The sequence below is a fragment of the Glandiceps talaboti genome, chromosome 2 (genome assembly GCF_964340395.1).
Source record: "Glandiceps talaboti chromosome 2, keGlaTala1.1, whole genome shotgun sequence".
Classification (NCBI taxonomy): domain Eukaryota; kingdom Metazoa; phylum Hemichordata; class Enteropneusta; family Spengelidae; genus Glandiceps; species Glandiceps talaboti.
Window position 1 is genome coordinate 4,028,837 of NC_135550.1, and position 26,481 is coordinate 4,055,317.

The following is a 26,481-nucleotide window of genomic DNA, read 5'->3' on the forward strand; positions in this document are numbered from 1 at the left end:
TTTCAAGGTCCTCAATAGGCCCCACACAGTCACAGAAATGCCACTTTCGTCTTCCCCAGCAGAGTTCCCGAATGTTGCATTATGACTGCTTTGGATTTTCCGGGATTGATAAATGATAAAAACTAACTCTCCAGAAAAGAACAAAAGCTCAGACAAGCAGTCAATATTTAGATCGACATGTAATAATGGTAGCAAAGCATTGTAAGTTTCGATCACGAGTTTCGATTCGAATTCGAGACCGAAGTGCGCCCCCAACGACAATTGTTACATATTTACAAGATGGCTGCGCCCATTTGGAACGTGACAAAGTTGGATCGTCCAGTAACTTTAACTTTTTGTCATAATACCAGCAGTATTGATGAAGGTATTCATTCCTTACTATGAATTTTAAAGAGCGTTATCATTCCCGATAACTATGATATATACGAAGGACTGTGAATCAAAACCATAATTCAATTATTTGACCATGCCTTTAGTTTAATCATTGACGATGTACACGCTGAGCTGCTACGAACGTTACATAACAACAGACCGGCATTGACAACAGCAGAGCAAGATGTTTGGCTTTGTCAACAGCAAGAAAGACAGTTTTATCAACAGTGACAAATAATTGATTTACACTTGATATTATAGCTAAGTTCACAGATATTTGTTAGGTGGGATTAATGTAAATGTTACTACAAAATCCTGTTCGATATCATTCATAGTTGACCAAGTTTGTAAATTGTAACAGTTTGTAACCAAGTTTGTAAGTAAGTTCTCCTACTGACTCTGTTCTCGTGTACTTGAAGTGACATACCCCTGCTTGCAGACATACACTATGGAGTAAGTCAGTATGCAATTCTGAAATAGTTTCTTTAGAGAAGAGAAGAGAAGGGACAGTGTAAGAATTGAGGCCTCTCTCTTACCAAGTCTACAAGCAGGACTAGCATACGTATGATCAAGTCTTCTACATCAAGATTAGATTGTGTATTCATTACTTAGTGAAATTACCAACCTAGCTTTGGAAATAAAGACTCTGAGAGAGAACACAAACATGTTTTTGTTCACCTCTGGTGATGTGACAGAGTTCTCGGAGTGTTAAATATTTCCAACCCTATTCCTTCCAGCACTTGGGCTTCAGACCTGAATAAGCTAGTGTATGCTAGATGTATTACTTAGTTCACTCATCGAACAATGATGGAACAGGGAAACTTTGTCGTGATAAATTGTGTAAGGTGATGATAAAGAACTTGGAGCAATGTAGCATGGGACATTATTGCCTCCACACTACACAACTTATGTATTTACACACAATTTACTGGTTTAAAAAAAAGCACATTAGCAAATGATCCAATGATACAAAACTCCATGGCTATGAATAAAACATGTTTTAAAATGTCAAATTTATGTATATAGAAGGAGGGGTAACTTTTTAGTCAAATACTGGAATTTTTTTTATTTAGCTGGTGGTCTGAGGCTTACTGTAGATAGTTAATTTCCACAGTGATGTTCCAACTTTTTCTTTGAATATGTAACTGTAATGATAGTTTGTGATTTGGTGTATTTACAGATGATGTAGAGCAACTACGATGTCAGCTGAAGACAGCTGTCAGTTATCTGAACAACTCCGGTATAACATCAGAACAGTTCACATATTCGCGTGTACTATACAAACTATCCAATCAGTGGCGTCTCAAATGGTCTTTCCAACATCTTCGCAAGGTTTGTATAACCCATACTGGTCAGGTTTATGAAGACACCAGATGAGTGACAATAAGCATGGATATGATCTGATCATTATGCAAGTTCTCTCATCTGATAAATGATTGAGACAATTACAACAGACCTTTCCAAAATTTGCCATGGTGGCGGTCTACTTCCTGTCTGTGTGTACCTTGGGGGTATACATGGTATAGGTTATTTGGTTAATCATACATGTAGAGGACTGCTACTTTCCACGATGTCTGAACAATACAAAAAAACATCCCTGATTTACACTTCTACAGAATACCAAGGGGCAAAGCTTTTAAGGAATGGTACTATGAGGTCATGATACCCCCAATTTGAGTGAGAGCACTGTATTCTTAATTTTCTGTTTGCAGTCTGGAATGGCTTATTGTACTGCACGTATTTCATTAAGTTTTGAAGGAAGAGGCTAAACAAGAAAAGTAGGGTACCACTTGACCAGCTGTATATACATAGTTGAGTAGATAACTGTAGCTGGCTATATAGCTATTTGCTGGTACTTACTGAAAATACACAACAGTAAGCTAAGAGTACAGATTGATTAGTAAGCCTACTTCAACCATTACAGAGGGTTTACATGTGCATATTTACGTATGTTCTATACACGTAGCATCAGTGTGCCCTCTAATGATAACCAAATTTTGTTGTTGTGAGTCAAAATGATAAAAACTGGCATTTCTTGTGAGTCACCACATAGTAAGAGATAGGGGAACATTAAATTTTAGAAATTGTGTGCGTCAGTGGCACGTCAAATTGGCTTAGAGGGCACACTGCGTAGCATCATGGTCATGTGATTTGCAGCAACCCAGATGTTCTGCATCAGACGATGCTGTGGCAATGGTTGTCTACACGTAACTGTAAATGCATGTTAAGTTTTTGTCATTTTTCGTCTATAAATGTCATATTTTTTTTATATCAAAGTTTGGAAACATAACTGTAAACTAATTGTTCAGTTTTTGGTTTGGGTAGTTACAGGAAAAATGGCAAAAAGACATGTTTAGCAAACAAAATCATGAGTTTGGCCTTCTGGACAGAAAATGTCAACATCCGCATGCACATTCCAATGTCTTTTATGATTCAACACATAACTAAACACAACTCTGTATGTGTTCTAACGTGTACACCTGCATGATAATGCGAGTATGTGTTCTAACATGTACACCTGCATGATAATGCTCTCATATGCATACATGTTCTAACATGTACACCTGCATGATAATGCTCTCATATGGGTACGTGTTCTAATGTGTACACCTGCATGATAATGCTCTCATATGCATATGTGTTCTAACGTGTACACCTGCATGATAATGCTCTCATACGCGCACATGTTCTAACGTGTACACCTGCATGATAATGCTCTCATATGCATACATGTTCTAACGTGTGCACCTGCATGGTAATGCTCTCATATGCATACGTGTTCTAACATGTACACCTGCACGATAATGCTCTCATACGGGTACGTGTTCTAACGTGTACACCTGCACGATAATGCTCTCATATGCATACGTGTTCTAACGTGTACACCTGCATGATAATGCTCTCATACGCGTACATGTTCTAGCGTGTACACCTGCACGATAATGCTCTCATATGCATACATGTTCTAATGTGTACACCTGCACAATAATGCTCTCATGCACGTACGTGTTCTAATGTGTGCACCTGCACAATAATGCTCTCATACACGTACGTGTTCTAATGTGTACACCTGCACAATAATGCTCTCATACACGTACGTGTTCTAATGTGTACACCTGCATGATAATGCTCTCATACACGTACGTGTTCTAATGTGTACACCTGCACAATAATGCTCTCATGCACGTACATGTTCTAATGTGTACACCTGCACAATAATGCTCTCATACACGTACGTGTTCTAATGTGTACACCTGCATGATAATGCTCTCATACACGTACGTGTTCTAATGTGTACACCTGCACAATAATGCTCTCATGCACGTACGTGTTCTAATGTGTACACCTGCACAATAATGCTCTCATACACGTACGTGTTCTAATGTGTACACCTGCATGATAATGCTCTCATACACGTACGTGTTCTAATGTGTGCACCTGCACAATAATGCTCTCATACACGTACGTGTTCTAATGTGTACACCTGCACAATAATGCTCTCATACACGTACGTGTTCTAATGTGTACACCTGCATGATAATGCTCTCATACACGTACGTGTTCTAATGTGTACACCTGCACAATAATGCTCTCATACACGTACGTGTTCTAATGTGTACACCTGCACAATAATGCTCTCATACACGTACGTGTTCTAATGTGTACACCTGCATGATAATGCTCTCATGCACGTACGTGTTCTAATGTGTACACCTGCACAGTAATGCTCTCGTGCACGTACGTGTTCTAATGTGTACACCTGCACAATAATGCTCTCATACACGTACGTGTTCTAATGTGTACACCTGCACAATAATGCTCTCATATGCATACGTGTTCTAATGTGTGCACCTGCATGATAATGCTCTCATACACGTACGTGTTCTAATGTGTACACCTGCATGATAATGCTCTCATGCACGTACGTGTTCTAATGTGTGCACCTGCATGATAATGCTCTCATACACGTACGTGTTCTAACGTGTACACCTGCACGATAATGCTCTCATACACGTACGTGTTCTAATGTGTGCACCTGCATGATAATGCTCTCATGCACGTACGTGTTCTAATGTGTACACCTGCACGATAATGCTCTCATACACGTACGTGTTCTAATGTGTACACCTGCATGATAATGCTCTCATACACGTACGTGTTCTAATGTGTGCACCTGCATGATAATGCTCTCATACACGTACGTGTTCTAACGTGTACACCTGCACGATAATGCTCTCATACACGTACGTGTTCTAATGTGTACACCTGCATGATAATGCTCTTATACGCCATTACGTGTACATGTTCTAAAGTGTATTGAAGCCTCTCTATTGGAACAGTGATGTTCACCACATCCCAATATATGCTGAAATCCATGCTATCAATATTTTGTGTATTTTTTTGTGACTCTAGTCACCTCACTCATAAGCATCTGTGCTAAATATAATACTACATAAAGTTTGCATATCATGCCATTGAAAGTGATATTGTCATTAGTTGATGTCATTGAAAGTGATATTGTCATTAGTTGATGTCACTTAAAGTGATAGTCATTAGTTGATGTCACTTAAAGTGATATTGTCATTAGTTGATGTCACTTAAAATGATATTGTCATTAGTTGATGTCACTTAAAGTGATATTGTCATTGATTGAATTTTATGATGTCGTAAAGTTTTGGGGAGGTTTGGTATCTACAGGGGGTGGGAGACAAACATCTGTTTCTCAACATATTTTCTCAACGTTGTAAGGATATTGACGAACAGAAATGGGCAAACAATACTAGAGAGAGAGTCCAAAACTTACACAATATTATTCAAGTCGTCCCTTAGCATAGAGAGCTATTTATCGAATATTGACAGATTGCATCTATGAAATGTACATTGTAAATTCAGAATTTCTGCTCATAACCTGCATATAGAAAAAGGCAGGAGATGTAATACACAGAGAGACCAGAGATTTTGTGAACACAGTAAAACAGTACTTGAAGAGGAATACCACATTTTACTTTGTTGTCCCCTGTACACGGATACAAGACAGAAATACATTCCAGCATTGTATTATAGACAACCACAGTATGACAAATCTGTAATACTCAATGACGACCAATAACATATTGCACACAAAAAGAAATCTTGCCATGTATCTTTATTTAGCATTTCGATTTCATGACAGAAACCAATAATTTATTTATGTATTTAGTTATTTTCACTTCATTTTCTTATTTATCATGTATCTTGTATAATCTATATACTTATCATTCTGTATGACTATAGCTTTGTAGAGTCTGATATGACAATTGTAAACGTTTGTACATAAGGTCAGTGGCCATAGCTTTCTAGTGTCTGATATGACAATTGTAAACATTTGTACATAAGGCCAGTGACTATAGCTTTCTAGTGTCTGATATGACAATTGTAAACATTTGTACATAAGGCCAGTGACTATAGCTTTCTAGTGTCTGATATGACAATTGTAAACATTTGTACATAAGGCCAGTGACTATAGCTTTCTAGTGTCTGATATGACAATTGTAAACATTTGTACATAAGGCCAGTGACTATAGCTTTCTAGTGTCTGATATGACAATTGTAAACATTTGTACATAAGGCCAGTGACTAATAGCTTTCTAGTGTCTGATATGACAATTGTAAACATTTGTACATAAGGCCAGTGACTATAGCTTTCTAGTGTCTGATATGACAATTGCAAACATTTGTACATAAGGCCAGTGACTATAGCTTTCTAGTGTCTGATATGACAATTGTAAACATTTGTACATAAGGCCAGTGACTATAGCTTTCTAGTGTCTGATATGACAATTGTAAACATTTGTACATAAGGCCAGTGACTAATAGCTTTCTAGTGTCTGATATGACAATTGTAAACATTTGTACATAAGGCCAGTGACTAATAGCTTTGTAGTGTCTGATATGACAATTGTAAACATTTGTACATAAGGCCAGTGACTAATAGCTTTCTAGTGTCTGATATGACAATTGTAAACATTTGTACATAAGGCCAGTGACTAATAGCTTTCTAGTGTCTGATATGACAATTGTAAACATTTGTACATAAGGCCAGTGACTATAGCTTTCTAGTGTCTGATATGACAATTGTAAACATTTGTACATAAGGCCAGTGACTATAGCTTTCTAGAGTCTGATATGACAATTGTAAACGTTTGTACATAAAGGCCAGTGACTAATAGCTTTCTAGTGTCTGATATGACAATTGTAAACGTTTGTACATAAGGCCAGTGACTATAGCTTTCTAGTGTCTGATATGACAATTGTAAACATTTGTACATAAGGCCAGTGACTATAGCTTTCTAGTGTCTGATATGACAATTGTAAACATTTGTACATAAGGCCAATGACTAATAGCTTTCTAGTGTCTGATATGACAATTGTAAACGTTTGTACATAAGGCCAGTGACTATAGCTTTCTAGTGTCTGATATGACAATTGTAAACATTTGTACATAAGGCCAGTGACTATAGCTTTGTAGTGTCTGATATGACAATTGTAAACGTTTGTACATAAGGCCAGTGACTATAGCTTTCTAGTGTCTGATATGACAATTGTAAACATTTGTACATAAGGCCAGTGACTAATAGCTTTCTAGTGTCTGATATGACAATTGTAAACATTTGTACATAAGGCCAGTGACTAATAGCTTTCTAGTGTCTGATATGACAATTGTAAATATTTGTACATAAGGCCAGTGACTATAGCTTTCTAGTGTCTGATATGACAATTGTAAACATTTGTACATAAGGCCAGTGACTATAGCTTTCTAGTGTCTGATATGACAATTGTAAACATTTGTACATAAGGCCAGTGACTAATAGCTTTCTATTGTCTGATATGACAATTGTAAATATTTGTACATAAGGCCAGTGACTAATAGCTTTCTAGTGTCTGATATGACAATTGTAAACATTTGTACATAAGGCCAATGACTAATAGCTTTCTAGTGTCTGATATGACAATTGTAAACGTTTGTACATAAGGCCAGTGACTATAGCTTTCTAGTGTCTGATATGACAATTGTAAACATTTGTACATAAGGCCAGTGACTATAGCTTTCTAGTGTCTGATATGACAATTGTAAATATTTGTACATAAGGCCAGTGACTAATAGCTTTCTAGTGTCTGATATGACAATTGTAAACATTTGTACATAAGGCCAGTGACTATAGCTTTCTAGTGTCTGATATGACAATTGTAAACATTTGTACATAAGGCCAGTGACTATAGCTTTCTAGTGTCTGATATGACAATTGTAAATATTTGTACATAAGGCCAGTGACTAATAGCTTTCTAGTGTCTGATATGACAATTGTAAATATTTGTACATAAAGGCCAGTGACTATAGCTTTCTAGTGTCTGATATGACAATTGTAAACATTTGTACATAAGGCCAGTGACTATAGCTTTCTAGTGTCTGATATGACAATTGTAAACATTTGTACATAAGGCCAGTGACTAATAGCTTTCTAGTGTCTGATATGACAATTGTAAACGTTTGTACATAAGGCCAGTGACTATAGCTTTGTAGTGTCTGATATGACAATTGTAAACATTTGTACATAAGGCCAGTGACTTTAGCTTTCTAGTGTCTGATATGACAATTGCAAACATTTGTACATAAGGCCAATGACTTTAGCTTTCTAGTGTCTGATATGACAATTGTAAACATTTGTACATAAGGCCAGTGACTACAGCTTTCTAGTGTCTGATATGACAATTGTAAACATTTGTACATAAGGCCAGTGACTAATAGCTTTCTAGTGTCTGATATGACAATTGTAAACATTTGTACATAAGGCCAGTGACTATAGCTTTCTACTAGTGTCTGATATGACAATTGTAAACATTTGTACATAAGGCCAATGATTATAGCTTTCTTGTGTCTGATATGACAATTGTAAACATTTGTACATAAGGCCAGTGACTAATAGCTTTCTAGTGTCTGATATGACAATTGTAAACATTTGTACATAAGGCCAGTGACTATAGCTTTCTAGTGTCTGATATGACAATTGCAAACATTTGTACATAAGGCCAGTGACTATAGATTTCTAGTGTCTGATATGACAATTGTAAATATTTGTACATAAGGCCAGTGACTATAGCTTTCTAGTGTCTGATATGACAATTGTAAACATTTGTACATAAGGCCAGTGACTATAGCTTTCTAGTGTCTGATATGACAATTGTAAACATTTGTACATAAGGCCAGTGACTGATAGCTTTCTAGTGTCTGATATGACAATTGCAAACATTTGTACATAAGGCCAGTGACTAATAGCTTTCTAATGTCTGATATGACAATTGTAAACATTTGTACATAAGGCCAATGACTAGCTTTCTAGTGTCTGATATGACAATTGCAAACATTTGTACATAAGGCCAGTGACTAGCTTTCTAGTGTCTGATATGACAATTGTAAACATTTGTACATAAGGCCAGTGACTAATAGCTTTCTAGTGTCTGATATGACAATTGTAAACATTTGTACATAAGGCCAGTGACTAATAGCTTTCTAGTGTCTGATATGACAATTGTAAACATTTGTACATAAGGCCAGTGACTATAGCTTTGTAGTGTCTGATATGACAATTGTAAACATTTGTACATAAGGCCAGTGACTATAGCTTTCTAGAGTCTGATATGACAATTGTAAACATTTGTACATAAGGCCAGTGACTAATAGCTTTCTAGTGTCTGATATGACAATTGTAAACATTTGTACATAAGGCCAGTGACTATAGCTTTCTAGTGTCTGATATGACAATTGTAAACATTTGTACATAAGGCCAGTGACTATAGCTTTGTAGTGTCTGATATGACAATTGTAAACATTTGTACATAAGGCCAGTGACTATAGCTTTCTAGTGTCTGATATGACAATTGTAAACATTTGTACATAAAGGCCAGTGACTATAGCTTTCTAGTGTCTGATATGACAATTGTAAACATTTGTACATAAGGCCAGTGACTATAGCTTTCTAGTGTCTGATATGACAATTGTAAATATTTGTACATAAGGCCAATGACTATAGCTTTCTAGTGTCTGATATGACAATTGTAAACATTTGTACATAAGGCCCGTGACTATAGCTTTCTAGTGTCTGATATGACAATTGTAAATATTTGTACATAAGGCCAATGACTATAGCTTTCTAGTGTCTGATATGACAATTGTAAACATTTGTACATAAGGCCAGTGACTATAGCTTTCTAGTGTCTGATATGACAATTGTAAACATTTGTACATAAGGCCAGTGACTATAGCTTTCTAGTGTCTGATATGACAATTGTAAACATTTGTACATAAGGCCAGTGACTAATAGCTTTCTAGTGTCTGATATGACAATTGTAAACATTTGTACATAAGGCCAGTGACTATAGCTTTCTAGTGTCTGATATGACAATTGCAAATATTTGTACATAAGGCCAGTGACTATAGCTTTCTAGTGTCTGATATGACAATTGTAAACATTTGTACATTAGGCCAGTGACTATAGCTTTCTAGTGTCTGATATGACAATTGCAAACGTTTGTACATAAGGCCAGTGACTATAGCTTTCTAGTGTCTGATATGACAATTGTAAACATTTGTACATAAGGCCAGTGACTATAGCTTTCTAGTGTCTGATATGACAATTGCAAACGTTTGTACATAAGGCCAGTGGCCATAGTACTGAATAAAGAATTGATTGATGTCATTTAAAGTGATATTGTTATCAGTTAAAATATTATGTCATAAAAATAATTACAATTTGATTTCTTGGTTGACACATGCATTAGTATAGGCATGCGTGAGAATATAAATTGACCTTCTTATTCTATTTGAACCCTTTAGCGTTAGGTAAATGCTATTTCAGATACTGATAATTTTACACTACTTATTTGAACCCTTTAGCTTTAGGTAAATGCTATTTCAGATACTGATAATTTTACACTACTTATTTGAACCCTTTAGCGTAAGGTAAATGCTATTTCAGATACTGATAATTTTACACTACTTATTTGAACCCTTTAGCGTTAGGTAAATGCTATTTCAGATACTGATAATTTTACACTACTTATTTGAACCCTTTAGCTTTAGGTAAATGCTATTTCAGATACTGATAATTTTACACTACTTATTTGAACCCTTTAGCTTTAGGTAAATGCTATTTCAGATACTGATAATTTTACACTACTTATTTGAACTCTTTAGCTTTAGGTAAATGCTATTTCAGATACTGATAATTTTACACTACTTATTTGAACCCTTTAGCTTTAGGTAAATGCTATTTCAGATACTGATAATTTTACACTACTTATTTGAACTCTTTAGCTTTAGGTAAATGCTATTTCAGATACTGATAATTTTACACTACTTATTTGAACCCTTTAGCTTTAGGTAAATGCTATTTCAGATACTGATAATTTTACACTACTTATTTGAACTCTTTAGCTTTAGGTAAATGCTATTTCAGATACTGATAATTTTACACTACTTATTTGAACCCTTTAGCGTTAGGTAAATGCTATTTCAGATACTGATAATTTTACACTACTTATTTGAACTCTTTAGCTTTAGGTAAATGCTATTTCAGATACTGATAATTTTACACTACTTATTTGAACCCTTTAGCGTGAGGTAAATGCTATTTCAGATACTGATAATTTTACACTACTTATTTGAACCCTTTAGCTTTAGGTAAATGCTATTTCAGATACTGATAATTTTACACTACTTATTTGAACCCTTTAGCGTAAGGTAAATGCTATTTCAGATACTGATAATTTTACACTACTTATTTGAACTCTTTAGCTTTAGGTAAATGCTATTTCAGATACTGATAATTTTACACTACTTATTTGAACCCTTTAGCTTTAGGTAAATGCTATTTCAGATACTGATAATTTTACACTACTTATTTGAACCCTTTAGCGTTAGGTAAATACTATTTCAGATACTGATAATTTTACACTACTTATTTGAACTCTTTAGCTTTAGGTAAATGCTATTTCAGATACTGATAATTTTACACTACTTATTTGAACCCTTTAGCGTTAGGTAAATGCTATTTCAGATACTGATAATTTTACACTACTTACTTGAACTCTTTAGCTTCAGGTAAATGCTATTTCAGATACTGATAATTTTACACTACTTATTTGAACTCTTTAGCTTTAGGTAAATGCTATTTCAGATACTGATAATTTTACACTACTTATTTGAACCCTTTAGCGTTAGGTAAATGCTATTTCAGATACTGATAATTTTACACTACTTATTTGAACCCTTTAGCGTTAGGTAAATGCTATTTCAGATAATGATAATTTTACACTACTTATTTGAACCCTTTAGTGTTAGGTAAATGCTATTTCAGATACTAATAATTTTACACTACTTATTTGAACCCTTTAGGGTTAGGTAAATGCTATTTCAGATACTGATAATTTTACACTACTTATTTGAACCCTTTAGCGTTAGGTAAATGTTATTTCAGACACTGATAATTTTACACTACTTATTTGAACCCTTTAGCGTTAGGTAAATGCTATTTCAGATACTGATAATTTTACACTACTTATTTGAACCCTTTAGCGTTAGGTAAATACTATTTCAGATACTGATAATTTTACACTACTTATTTGAACCCTTTAGCTTTAGGTAAATGCTATTTCAGATACTGATAATTTTACACTACTTATTTGAACCCTTTAGCGTTAGGTAAATACTATTTCAGATACTGATAATTTTACACTACTTATTTGAACCCTTTAGCTTTAGGTAAATACTATTTCAGATACTGATAATTTTACACTACTTATTTGAACCCTTTAGCTTTAGGTAAATGCTATTTCAGATACTGATAATTTTACACTACTTATTTGAACCCTTTAGCTTTAGGTAAATACTATTTCAGATACTGATAATTTTACACTACTTATTTGAACCCTTTAGCTTTAGGTAAATACTATTTCAGATACTGATAATTTTACACTACTTATTTGAACCCTTTAGCGTTAGGTAAATGCTATTTCAGATACTGATAATTTACACTACTTATTTGAACCCTTTAGCTTTAGGTAAATGCTATTTCAGATACTGATAATTTTACACTACTTATTTGAACCCTTTAGCGTTAGGTAAATACTATTTCAGATACTGATAATTTTACACTACTTATTTGAACTCTTTAGCGTTAGGTAAATGCTATTTCAGATACTGATAATTTTACACTACTTATTTGAACCCTTTAGCGTTAGGTAAATACTATTTCAGATACTGATAATTTTACACTACTTATTTGAACCCTTTAGCATTAGGTAAATGCTATTTCAGATACTGATAATTTTACACTACTTATTTGAACCCTTTAGCGTTAGGTAAATACTATTTCAGATACTGATAATTTTACACTACTTATTTGAACCCTTTAGCTTTAGGTAAATGCTATTTCAGATACTGATAATTTTACACTACTTATTTGAACCCTTTAGTGTTAGGTAAATACTATTTCAGATACTGATAATTTTACACTACTTATTTGAACCCTTTAGCTTTAGGTAAATGCTATTTCAGATACTGATAATTTTACACTACTTATTTGAACCCTTTAGCTTTAGGTAAATGCTATTTCAGATACTAATAATTTTACACTACTTATTTGAACCCTTTAGCTTTAGGTAAATACTATTTCAGATACTGATAATTTTACACTACTTATTTGAACCCTTTAGCGTTAGGTAAATACTATTTCAGATACTGATAATTTTACACTACTTATTTGAACTCTTTAGCTTTAGGTAAATGCTATTTCAGATACTGATAATTTTACACTACTTATTTGAACTCTTTAGCTTTAGGTAAATGCTATTTCAGATACTGATAATTTTACACTACTTATTTGAACCCTTTAGCGTTAGGTAAATACTATTTCAGATACTGATAATTTTACACTACTTATTTGAACTCTTTAGCTTTAGGTAAATGCTATTTCAGATACTGATAATTTTACACTACTTATTTGAACCCTTTAGCTTTAGGTAAATGCTATTTCAGATACTGATAATTTTACACTACTTATTTGAACCCTTTAGCGTTAGGTAAATACTATTTCAGATACTGATAATTTTACACTACTTATTTGAACCCTTTAGCTTTAGGTAAATGCTATTTCAGATACTAATAATTTTACACTACTTATTTGAACCCTTTAGCGTTAGGTAAATACTATTTCAGATACTGATAATTTTACACTACTTATTTGAACCCTTTAGCGTTAGGTAAATACTATTTCAGATACTGATAATTTTACACTACTTATTTGAACTCTTTAGCTTTAGGTAAATGCTATTTCAGATACTGATAATTTTACACTACTTATTTGAACCCTTTAGCTTTAGGTAAATGCTATTTCAGATACTGATAATTTTACACTACTTATTTGAACCCTTTAGCTTTAGGTAAATGCTATTTCAGATACTAATAATTTTACACTACTTATTTGAACTCTTTAGCTTCAGGTAAATGCTATTTCAGATACTGATAATTTTACACTACTTATTTGAACCCTTTAGCGTTAGGTAAATGCTATTTCAGATACTGATAATTTTACACTACTTATTTGAACTCTTTAGCTTTAGGTAAATACTATTTCAGATACTGATAATTTTACACTACTTATTTGAACCCTTTAGCTTTAGGTAAATGCTATTTCAGATACTAATAATTTTACACTACTTATTTGAACCCTTTAGCTTTAGGTAAATGCTATTTCAGATACTGATAATTTTACACTACTTATTTGAACCCTTTAGCGTTAGGTAAATACTATTTCAGATACTGATAATTTTACACTACTTATTTGAACCCTTTAGCGTTAGGTAAATGCTATTTCAGATACTGATAATTTTACACTACTTATTTGAACCCTTTAGCTTTAGGTAAATGCTATTTCAGATACTGATAATTTTACACTACTTATTTGAACCCTTTAGCTTTAGGTAAATACTATTTCAGATACTGATAATTTTACACTACTTATTTGAACCCTTTAGCGTTAGGTAAATGCTATTTCAGATACTGATAATTTTACACTACTTATTTGAACCCTTTAGGGTTAGGTAAATGCTATTTCAGATACTGATAATTTTACACTACTTATTTGAACCCTTTAGCTTTAGGTAAATGCTATTTCAGATACTGATAATTTTACACTACTTATTTGAACCCTTTAGCTTTAGGTAAATGCTATTTCAGATACTGATGATTTTACACTACTTATTTGAACCCTTTAGCTTTAGGTAAATGCTATTTCAGATACTGATAATTTTACACTACTTATTTGAACCCTTTAGCTTTAGGTAAATGCTATTTCAGATACTGATAATTTTACACTACTTATTTGAACCCTTTAGCTTTAGGTAAATGCTATTTCAGATACTGATAATTTTACACTACTTATTTGAACCCTTTAGCTTTAGGTAAATGCTATTTCAGATACTGATAATTTTACACTACTTATTTGAACCCTTTAGCTTTAGGTAAATGCTATTTCAGATACTAATAATTTTACACTACTTATTTGAACCCTTTAGCGTTAGGTAAATGCTATTTCAGATACTGATAATTTTACACTACTTATTTGAACCCTTTAGCGTTAGGTAAATACTATTTCAGATACTGATAATTTTACACTACTTATTTGAACCCTTTAGCTTTAGGTAAATGCTATTTCAGATACTGATAATTTTACACTACTTATTTGAACCCTTTAGTGTTAGGTAAATACTATTTCAGATACTGATAATTTACACTACTTATTTGAACCCTTTAGCGTTAGGTAAATGCTATTTCAGATACTGATAATTTTACACTACTTATTTGAACCCTTTAGCGTTAGGTAAATGCTATTTCAGATACTGATAATTTTACACTACTTATTTGAACCCTTTAGCTTTAGGTAAATACTATTTCAGATACTGATAATTTACACTACTTATTTGAACCCTTTAGCGTTAGGTAAATGCTATTTCAGATACTGATAATTTTACACTACTTATTTGAACCCTTTAGCTTTAGGTAAATACTATTTCAGATACTGATAATTTTACACTACTTATTTGAACCCTTTAGCTTTAGGTAAATGCTATTTCAGATACTGATAATTGAATTGAAATAGTGCTCACCTTGATTAAAGTATTCTCTTTAATTCCAGTTTTGGCATTGTCTAAGTCGACTTGAAAAGTTTGGCCTCCAACAAAGTATGGTGGAAGTCCTCAAGTGTGTTGGAGAGTAAGTCTTATACTCTGTCTGAATCTTATTGATCCTAGGTGCAGTTGAGTCATAACATATTGTCACAAGTTGCAGTCATCAGAAAACTAAAACCATGTGCAGCATTGTCGGTGCTTTTACTGCCCGTTTTATGTTAGTGTTCACTGGCTCTGTAGCATTTGCAGTTTGTTATTGGTTTCTGCATGGTGCTATCAAATGGAGCCAGTGAACACTAACATGAAACAGCAGTACCTTTGATTGGCCCAACATCGTGGCTGGGCTTTTGTCCTCAGTGTATTTGAAAATTGGTAGTAGTGATTTTGATTGTCTTCCAGAAAATACAAACAGCATATCTATACAAGGGTTTTAGTAGTTCATAAAAATGTCCAAATAAACTCAAATCATATCCAATATGGCTGCTTTGTCTGTGCTAATATACATTTAACTAGAATTTTTTAAACAAACAGTTCTTTTCATTTTTTCCATGTCATCTAGGAGAGACAAGCTAGTGACCAAGATATCCCTTCCAAGTAAACAGATGATTGAGTATCTATTGGTACGTCTGATGGGATTCAGTCAACTATGTGGTTATCTCATCCAATGTTGTGATTTCACATATGGGTATCCTTTTTGTGTGTTTTAAGTCAATCATCTAAAGTGTAGCTGTTGTCCAATTCACCCACATGTAATTTTAGTCTTTATAGCCTGGATATAGGTTTTGTGAACTGAGATTGTACTGTGGAAGGACCTGACTTTAGGAGGGTCTGTACGCCATACTACCAAGGTTGTACTGTGGAAGGACCTGACTTTAGTAGGGTCTGTACGCCATACTACCAAGGTTGTACTGTGGAAGGACCTGACTTTAGGAGGGTCTGTACGCCATACTACCAAGGTTGTACTGTGGAAGGACCTGACTTTAGTAGGGTCTGTACGCCATACTACCAAGATTGTACTGTGGAAGGACCTGACTTTAGTAGGGTCTGTACGCCATACTACCAAGGTCCACAAAATCCATATCCGGGCTATAAGGTTTTATCATATACCCCATGTAGTGGCATGGAAACATCATTTGAATCACCTAAAATAATGAAGCCAAATGACTGAGTGAATAGATATTGATAAGTGTGCCATACTTGGGCAAAGTGTGCTGGGATGTGATAAGGAAAATTATTGCATGTGTTAGTTGTGCATGCTCACCATTGAATTGTATTGGAAGTGATACTGGGTGTGTAGTGATGGATTCTATGCTATATACAAACACCTAGCCAGTAATCTTGTTTCTGAGCTCAAACATTTTTTTCCTCTAGTGAACTTAGGTGTTGTGGAAATTAGACCCAATTCAACAGAGGGATGGGACATAGAATGGGTCAGAGTTTACATAGTGATGCATTGTGCTTCTCAAAAACCAAACAAGCAGCACTTTTTGGTTGTTGACGAACATTGCATATTTACATTGGACAGTCGCTGAATTTCCAACAACAACAACAACAACAACAACAACAACAACAACAACAACAACAACAACAACAAAGACTGACAAATTCCCCATTGTTGGTATTCCTCTATTTATTTAGTGAGTAGTTACAGGAGAACAAACAACATTGAAATATTTCAGTCAAACATCAGATCAGAATTGTCAGTTTGCAAAACTGTACAACATGTGTGTATTTGTTATTAGTCTCCGACGGGTGAAGAAACATTGTACATCCATGTGCATTTAGAGAACACAATTAAAGTGTACATTTGTAGATTGTAATTTGGCTGTTTCTTCTACTTCATTTCTTTACGTAGCAGAAGAGAATATTCTTTCCATCACATTCTGACAATTGACATATGCATGTATATAGCACATCATTTTCAAATCATACAATTCAGTATACTGGTGTGTCAAGAATAACAAAAAAACAAAGAAATTCACAATGTAATAGAAGTGCAAAGAATCTGCTTCAGTTACAGCTATTGACATTCAGAAAAGTACAAGAGAAATGTTCTGGAGGGGAAAGAATTTCATTGGGAACTTATTTGTATGTTAATTTTGTAATGTAATGCCTACTGTAATGTACATATAGTAACTGTATATATAGCAGATCCTTATCTTGACAAGACATGTATTACAGGAACTTTCAGTTGGAGAATTCATCTCACATAATCTGCTGTTTGTTGCATTACTAAGTAGAATATGGTAAGTATAGAAGTTTAGTTTATTTCAGTAAAACAACAAGATTGACAGTACAGATATAAATATACAGATATACAAGTACAAAATGGAAATGTGTTACTTTTGTTATTACTTGATAATTCAGTGTTTTCATGTAGTGATATATCGGATGTGATTAGGAGCCTAAGTAGTACTCATACACACGCACGCACACACACACACACACACACACACACACACACACACACACACACATCCTTCACCACTCCTCCAGTCTCCCCACATGCATGCATACACTATATGACATTGTGCAAGGAGGCACATTGTATCTATGAATCAAAAGAAATCTACTGTCACCAATAGAGATGTGTTAACCAATTGCAAATTTGCATGACAATGGGGTGAACATTTCAGCAATTTAGCTATTGGCTATTAGTTTTGTTACTACAGCTTTGAAATGTTCATCTTAGTTTCATTTTTATTGAAATTGGTCAACACATCTATATCATTCACAGTTGACCTCATATTCCAGTGTCATGCAGCCAATCATGATGTAGAATGAAACAGAAATGGTCTTATATTTTCATTTTGGACCTTGCAACTTTCTTGCATAGTGTAATATGATATTGTAGAATACATGTTAGTTGTGTAGTGTAGTTGCAGCTGAAATTTACTTCACATAGCATGAACTCTGATAGTTATAGATATCTATACACAGTTAACTACATGCTAGTTGTATAGTGTAGTTGCAGCTGAAATTTACTTCACATAACATGAACTCTGATAGTTATAGATATCTATACACAGTTAACTACATGCTAGTTGTATAGTGTAGTTGCAGCTGAAATTTACTTCACATAACATGAACTCTGATAGTTATAGATATCTATACACAGTTAACTACATGCTAGTTGTATAGTGTAGTTGCAGCTGAAATTTACTTCACATAGCATGAACTCTGCTAGTTATAGATATCTATACACAGTTAACTACATGCTAGTTGTATAGTGTAGTTGCAGCTGAAATTTACTTCACATAGCATGAACTCTGCTAGTTATAGATATCTATACACAGTTAACTACATGCTAGTTGTATAGTGTAGTTGTAGCTGAAATTTACTTCACATAGCATGAACTCTGCTAGTTATAGATATCTATACACAGTTAACTACATGCTAGTTGTATAGTGTAGTTGCAGCTGAAATTTACTTCACATAGCATGAACTCTGCTAGTTATAGATATCTATACACAGTTAACTACATGCTAGTTGTATAGTGTAGTTGCAGCTGAAATTTACTTCACATAGCATGAAGTCTGGTAGTTATAGATATCTATACACAGTTAACTACATGTTAGTTGTATAGTGTAGTTGCAGCTGAAATTTACTTCACATAGCATGAAGTCTGGTAGTTATAGATATCTATACACAGTTAACTACATGTTAGTTGTATAGTGTAGTTGCAGCTGAAATTTACTTCACATAGCATGAAGTCTGGTAGTTATAGATATCTATACACAGTTAACTACATGTTAGTTGTACAGTGTAGTTGCAGCTGAAATTTACTTCACATAACACGAACTCTGATAGTTATAGATATCTATACACAGTTAACTACATGTTAGTTGTACAGTGTAGTTGCAGCTGAAATTTACTTCACATAACACGAACTCTGATAGTTATAGATATCTATACACAGTTAACTACATGCTAGTTGTATAGTGTAGTTGCAGCTGAAATTTACTTCACATAGCATGAACTCTGCTAGTTATAGATATCTATACACAGTTAACTACATGCTGTAATGTGTTCTATTTGTAACTTGGTAGGGTGTTACTGAAGGCACTGCTGCTAGAGGTCATAGCATGGTACTCTAAATTGGTACCATGGAGAGAAAAACTCAAAGCCGGTGCAATGGAATGGGTAAGTACAGAACAGTGGGGTGATGGTGGTGGTAGATGTGGTAATATGAGTTTGTTATATAGTCCTAGTGGAAGCTGATAGTCAGAGTTTAACTTCAATATGTTAAGCCAAGTAAAATACTATGATACCCACCTTTGTCCCCTGCACCATTTCACATACATGTATTAGAATTTGCCAGCTGAATAGATATGAAACTCCTAGGCTATCCATCGATGCTATACATCATTGCCCTCAGTGGTGGCCATATTTGATTTATCACAGAGATTCTATCACTTTTTAGCAAAACTGAACTGTGTGTGTGTGTGTGTGTGTGTGTGTGTGTGTGTGTGTGTGTGTGTGTGTGTGTGTGTGTGTGTGTGTGTGTGTGTGTGTGTGTGTGTGTGTGTGTGTGTGTGTGTGTGTGTGTGTGTGTGTGTGTGTGTGTGTGTGTGTGTGTGTGTGTGTGTGGATTTAAACTTAACAACCACCTGACTGATTGTCTTGGTATTTGGTGGGGACATTACTTGTGTCTAGTTCGGAAATTGTTCAAATCAAAATGATTGTACCTTAGGTCTGTGTTTGGGTGAAAAGATGTGATTTTGGTAAACAAAATTAAACTAAAAAACCACTGGGCAGATTTGCCTGAAATTTGGTGAAGATGTTGATAGGGGTGTGTATACAAAAGCTTGTTCGTGACAAGGTGATCCCATCGAAGATATGCAAATGAGTAATAAAATGAGACTTTTTGGTAAAAAATATGTAATTCCAAGTACTCAGCAGATTTGGCAGGGATATATTTGGGGATGTGTACATCACGTGATGTTAATTACTTGATGATCCCATTAGTGATATGTAAATTAGGTCTTTTGAAAATGTTATGTTTTTGGTGAAATGTTTCTTAGGAATATTTAGACAGATAGGACTGTACAGAAATTATTGTTGTATTGATCTCATTAACCATTAAAATGTTTATGGGGTACTTAACATAATGTAACAAGTGTGTGTGAATGGCACTGGAGTTAATCTCTCCTTGAGGTTGCTTGAAAACATTCTCTAACTAAGTTGAACACAAACTGAACCATAGATTGGTTCAAGGTAAAATGCCTGTCTGTCTTTGCTGTTTGTTTGATTACTAAGTAGAATATGGTAGGGTGTATTGCAAATATAACAACAGAGATGGGTAGGCAATTGTATAAACATTATTTAAGATATACAAATGTCCTTAGCAACACAACCACGCCTATAGCAACAGGTAAACGATGACATATAATGCCAATATAACACCAATGAAGGGAAGGCAAATGAATAAACATTTTAAAAATGTATGCAGATATGCCTAGCAACAAGACCATGCCCATAGCAACTGTTAAACAATGGTGCATATATAACCCCATGGATAGGTAGGCACGTGGATAAGTCTTTAAAAAATGTATGAAAAGATATCTCGCAACAAGACCACATAATCATAATAGAATATTTAAGTTTACTCTCAAGAGTTGTGCTACAACACCATTGGTGCTTTTATTTAAATATTACACATCACTTATTGTGACACAAAACTTTCAAGGGGTTGGATGATAATTAATTTATCAATAGACGTCACTAGCTCAATTTTGATAGTATTCCATTGAATTATGATTATATACAATTCCATCAAAAGCTAGTGGAGAGGGTGTATATACGTATACAAATACAGTAGTTGTATGTCAACCATTTGATCTGCCATCCTGTACATACCTTGCTGAAATTGGTTCTTGTGATTTAGAACTTTCACCTAACAGAAATAGTTATGGAACAAATCTGGCCATAAATACAATTGTTATTGTTAGTATTTTAATGCTATGGTTTTACAACAAAATCCAACATGGCCCCTACTGAATACATCACTACCCTGATGTGATGAAGGGCAATGCTGTGTAGGAGCTGGAATGAATACATGTAGTAGGAATCACTTGATTATGGATATTTGTTTGATATGTGACTTGACACAACACTCTTGCTTCTTTTTAAGTTACCTAAGGGTGAGGTGTTACCAGACAATCTCCTGGACTGGCTTGGACCTGAAAATGATCCTTCAAAGTCTTCCAGGTAAGGGATTTATTACCTTAAGCTCAGCTTCTATGACAGAGGAATAAGTGATTTTGTTTAAGTGAAAGATTAACACATTTTTGTACAAGGAAATACATATGTCATGCAAGGTCATGTCACCCTGAATGGGTCCAAAGTGAACAGCCTATGCTGAGTGTGTAAAACACCAAGACATTTTATCATTGAACTATGGATGAACAAGGCATACTATCAGATAGAGTTAGAAAGTCTGATTAGCATTTAAAATCTGCTTTTGAAAATATACTGTCAAAATAATTCCTTTACTGAGAGATTTTTCTGTTATACAAATAAGTGAGAAATATTGGTGAGTTTGATGTCTGTACTGTTACATATTTAAACTGCCCTAAATTAAAATAGAAGCCAGCAAGAAGTTCTGAAACACATCTTTATTTGTCTGGAATTCTTCCATGTGAGAAAGGATATTGGTAGAATATTTATAAAAAAGATTCTAAAAACAGAAATTTGTTGAAAGAGTATATTCCATGTATATTCCATGTTTGGATGTCTTCGTTTATGGAAATTGGTTCTTTCTGTATCTGGAAGTATCAACCATCTTACTCTGCCTGATGTTGTTATTCACAGATTGGTGCAACAGAATAGCAGCCTACACACATCCTACCTAAACAAACTGTTCAACAGTTCTCAATTTGATGATGATGAAACTTTAATCCCAGCAGAGGAATCTCAACATGAAGATATGTTTACTGAAGTTTATACAGATATTGGAGGTGAGTTTCATGTATATACATAGTGATATATATATCGCGTGTGTGTGTGTTTTCATAAAGATATATGCATATGTACACTTTAATTCACATTTAGCATAAGTTTGGTTATGTACATATATGTGTGTGTTGTGTATGTGTGTGTATGTACATACACACATGCACACACATGCATGCACACAAGTTTTGTCACATGTTACTTATTGCCATTGCCATAAACCACAGTCTCATTTACTGCACCATCCAAAACACACTCTCAAGATGATGACATCATTGCTGATGAATATTCATGACTTGTACAAGGGATAGTACTTTCATAGCCGTATTAAAGGGATCAAAGCTTTATATATTTCAGTGTTGTGGAAGAATATCAGTTCTGGTTTGTGAAAATACTTATTGCTGACCTGTGTAAATATTAAATTGTTCAACAGTTCTAATACAATGAATAGGAGATGGTACACACTGTGTTTTAAAGTACACAGTGGTTTCTTTTCATAATTTCATTCATTTGGCTGATGCTTGCATGAATGTATAGAATTTGCATGGACGTTTAAACTTCTCCATCAGTCATTTGTAAAAAATTGTGACTAATTTGTGAGAAAAAGTATTAAAGTATGATCACTTTTGATCATAAATTTAGGTTTAATGTTCATGATTTTGGTTGTTTTTGTTGCCCACTCCAAAAAGAGATGAAATAGGTTCCCAGCAGAGAATTCCACAATATTGGAAACCATATTTAAACTGAATGCCTACCATAAGGGCAAAACCATTCATTTGTTGACCTTTTAGCTTATAAATTACATCTTCAAGCTTTAAATGACACATTCACTTCTTTATCATCAACACGTGTACTAAATTATCTGAAATTATTTAAAGCTTGCATTCTAGATGAGTGCAAATTTGGGGGGGGGGGGGGGGAATCCTGGAATAATGACTCGAAAAGTCAGGGACCATTACTCACACTGAGCCCACAGGTGCTATGTTTCCTGGACCTGGGTGACGTCGGGATAGCCTGTGGACTGTCTGGGAAAGCCTTGACAGTTCCACATCAATGTGATATAGAGTGTGCAACATAGCCCTGTCAAGTAGTCCCAAACATGAATGGATCTCTGTAGCATTTTGTGTTTGTGTGTATATGTCTGCATAACAATAAATTGCTGGGAGCAAATCCCAATACAAAATTTAAAAAAAAATAAATAGAAATAGAAAAAGAAAAAAGCTTGCATTCTAAAGATATAGCCTAATTATCAAAAATATTATTTATGCAGATTACACATTACAATTAAAAAGTGCTTCTAAAGTTGGGCTCTTCCGCTGCACGACCTTGGTTTGCCAAACCCATACCCAGGCCGTAAAAATTAATATCGTATAGTAGATTTATGTAGAACACTGAATGATCTATTTTGGGTTGTTATTTTCTTATCAAATGTGATAATTATTACATCATTGTTATCAAGTTTGGATTATCTCTTTCAAAAACTTACACTTTACAAATGAAGATGCTGCAAAACATTTAATTATTATCCAAGGTTTTTGAAATGTTGCATTTTTTCAGCAAAATCTCAAAATGTGTAATAAATGAAAATCCTAAAATAGATCAGAAAGTGTTGCAGGTGTGTATTGTCAGTAGAATAGATTTAGCGTAGAAGAAGTAGAAAAAAATTAACAGTTTTGATTGTCTTTATTTTGACATTTAGAACCAATAACAGCTGAGGAACTAGAAAATTCAAGGAAAAGAAAAAGAGAGTTTACATCAACACCAAACACTCAACCAGTAAAGAAGAAAAAATTTGAAAATGACTGGGTGATGGCAGATAGAGGTTACTTCACTTCATCTAGAAGCAGACGACCGTTAATGAATGAGAGAATCCAAACTGGTGATTTCAAGAAAGCTTTTACTCAAACAAAGCGGAGTAACACACTTGAGGAACTCCGGGAGATAGTTACTTCGCAAGTTGAAAAGATAAGTGAAAAATTATCTTTGATGCCAGAACTTGTGAGGGAGAAAGATCAACTTGTTACCGCTTTAGAGGTAAGCAAAAGAGAAGAAAAAGACGTCAAGAAGATGAAGAAGCAAGTTGGAAAATTCATCAAGAAGATGAAGAAATATTGGTTTAGTCCAGCATATGAGAGACAAAATTTGATGGAGAACACCGCATCGGTGACACAAGTGACTGACGTTAATGAATATAAACAAAGTACTGGAATGTGTGCTGATACAGAAGTGATGACATCAGAGAAAAAGACTCCAAATCCAAATTATAAGAGAGTAAAATCAAGTAAAATTGAAATGCTTGAAAGGAAAGTGGACCTAGCAGGTGATCTGGAAACTTTGTTATCAGCTACTCTAGAAATTATCACAACTGGACAAAATGCCAAATTTCTGGGTTGTCACCATGCAGAATTTCTACAAACAGGGAATAGAACACTCAATGTACTTGAGAATGAACAAAAAAAGAAGAAGAAAAAGCCATTGTCAACTACAAAAAAGACAGTGAACAAGTTGCTAGAATTGTTACAAAGCAGTCCAGAGAAGAATTATCCTTTACAGCAAGAGAGTGGGAGAATGCAAGAGAAAGATATTGAGCTTAGTGATCAAACCGACAATGCTAAACAGTATGGATCTGAGAAAAAAGAGGTGCTTGTAAAATTTGCAAAGTTAGACCAAGGCAGAGATGATAAAAAGATTTCTGAAAACCAGAAGAAAGTAAATAAAGAAACCCAGAAGACACACTTTGAGGAAGGACAGACATATGGAAATGGGCAGAAGGATGTTTCTGGCACAAAAGTAAATCGTGATGCAGTCTACTCTAAAAGTGACTCGATTAAAAAAGTAAAACAGAAAAAGAAGAAGAAAGAGAAGGATGGTAAGAACAGCAAGGAGGACATTTTAAATGTAGACAATTCTATGTTTTCAAAATCTAAGAAAACTTACACAGACACAGTAGAGATAGCAGTCACTGATGAACAGAAACAAAAACTAAAGACAAAGAACAAGAAAAAGAAGAAACGCAAACAAAACTATGATGAGGACGATATTTCCATGGTTACCATGAATACCAAACTGAAAGGTATATCTAGGATGACAGCAAATGTACCAAAACTGAGAAAATCCACAACGAAAACATCACTTGACAGCACTGCAGATTCAGAAATAGATGACATATTTTCATCTTTGCTGTGAAATCAGAGTTATACTGTCCTCAATAAAACAAACAAGCACACAAAAACCAATGGTTGACCTAGCAGATGACATCATTATGCTTTAAAATGATGAAAACTCATCTCTGCAAATGTTCAGTCTATGTTCATAAAGTTAACTTCATTTTTGCACCAAGAAATACAAATAGCTCACCACCACTTTCACCAGGGTGTCCACCAGACTGGTTTAGTAATTCATGTACAAACTTTACAATCTTGGATAAACCATCATCACTAACTTTCAAGAGTTCATGATAATTGTCTGAAGTCACACATGCGCTGTGATTTCACAAAACACTGATGAAGCCATGGTAGATACCGGGTGAAAGCATTGGTGAACTACTAGTATTTCTTGGTGCAAAGTGAAGTTAAATTTATGAACATTATGCGTTAACAACAGAATTACTTTTTTTTTCATGTGCTACATTTTCTCCTGACACATTTTTATTAAAATGCAGCATTTGAGTTAATGTAGTGCAACTTTGCACAGTACATGCACTCTGGCAGAGAAGTTGAATTCTTGTGTCTGCATTCAATGTGATTAAAACCTACTCTTAGGTCAGTTAGTCATTTGATTTGATATCATTAGCTTTATTTTTTGTATCAGTCTTCCCCAGGATTCCATGTGTACATTTTTGTCCTCTACAATCTGATTACAATATTATGAAGTTATGGTTTAATCAGATACTTATTTAATTGAATCTTATAACTTTCATTTATCTTTATTTTG

General features: G+C 34.3%; 1 protein-coding gene across 1 annotated transcript; it reads left to right on the forward strand.

Moving 5' to 3' along the window:
• Window positions 1-279: 279 nt before the first annotated feature.
• On the forward strand, window positions 280-26,166 carry LOC144453574 (uncharacterized). The gene is made up of 10 exons (XM_078144894.1): window positions 280-364; window positions 1,553-1,704; window positions 15,603-15,679; window positions 16,154-16,214; window positions 16,404-16,631; window positions 17,776-17,840; window positions 19,644-19,737; window positions 21,728-21,804; window positions 22,408-22,553; window positions 24,248-26,166. The coding sequence occupies exons 1-10, from the start codon at window positions 280-282 to the stop codon at window positions 25,732-25,734; spliced, it is 2,472 nt and encodes an 823-aa protein (XP_078001020.1). The 3' UTR covers window positions 25,735-26,166.
• Window positions 26,167-26,481: the final 315 nt, after the last annotated feature.

Excerpts from the sequence above, each read along its gene's own strand:
- LOC144453574 (XM_078144894.1), top strand. The coding sequence starts at position 280 with ATGGCTGCGCCCATTTGGAACGTGACAAAGTTGGATCGTCCAGTAACT. Across the intron at positions 15,680-16,153 it reads GTCCTCAAGTGTGTTGGAGA|GAGAGACAAGCTAGTGACCA; the intron begins GTAAGTCTTATA and ends CATGTCATCTAG. Across the intron at positions 17,841-19,643 it reads GCATTACTAAGTAGAATATG|GGTGTTACTGAAGGCACTGC; the intron begins GTAAGTATAGAA and ends GTAACTTGGTAG.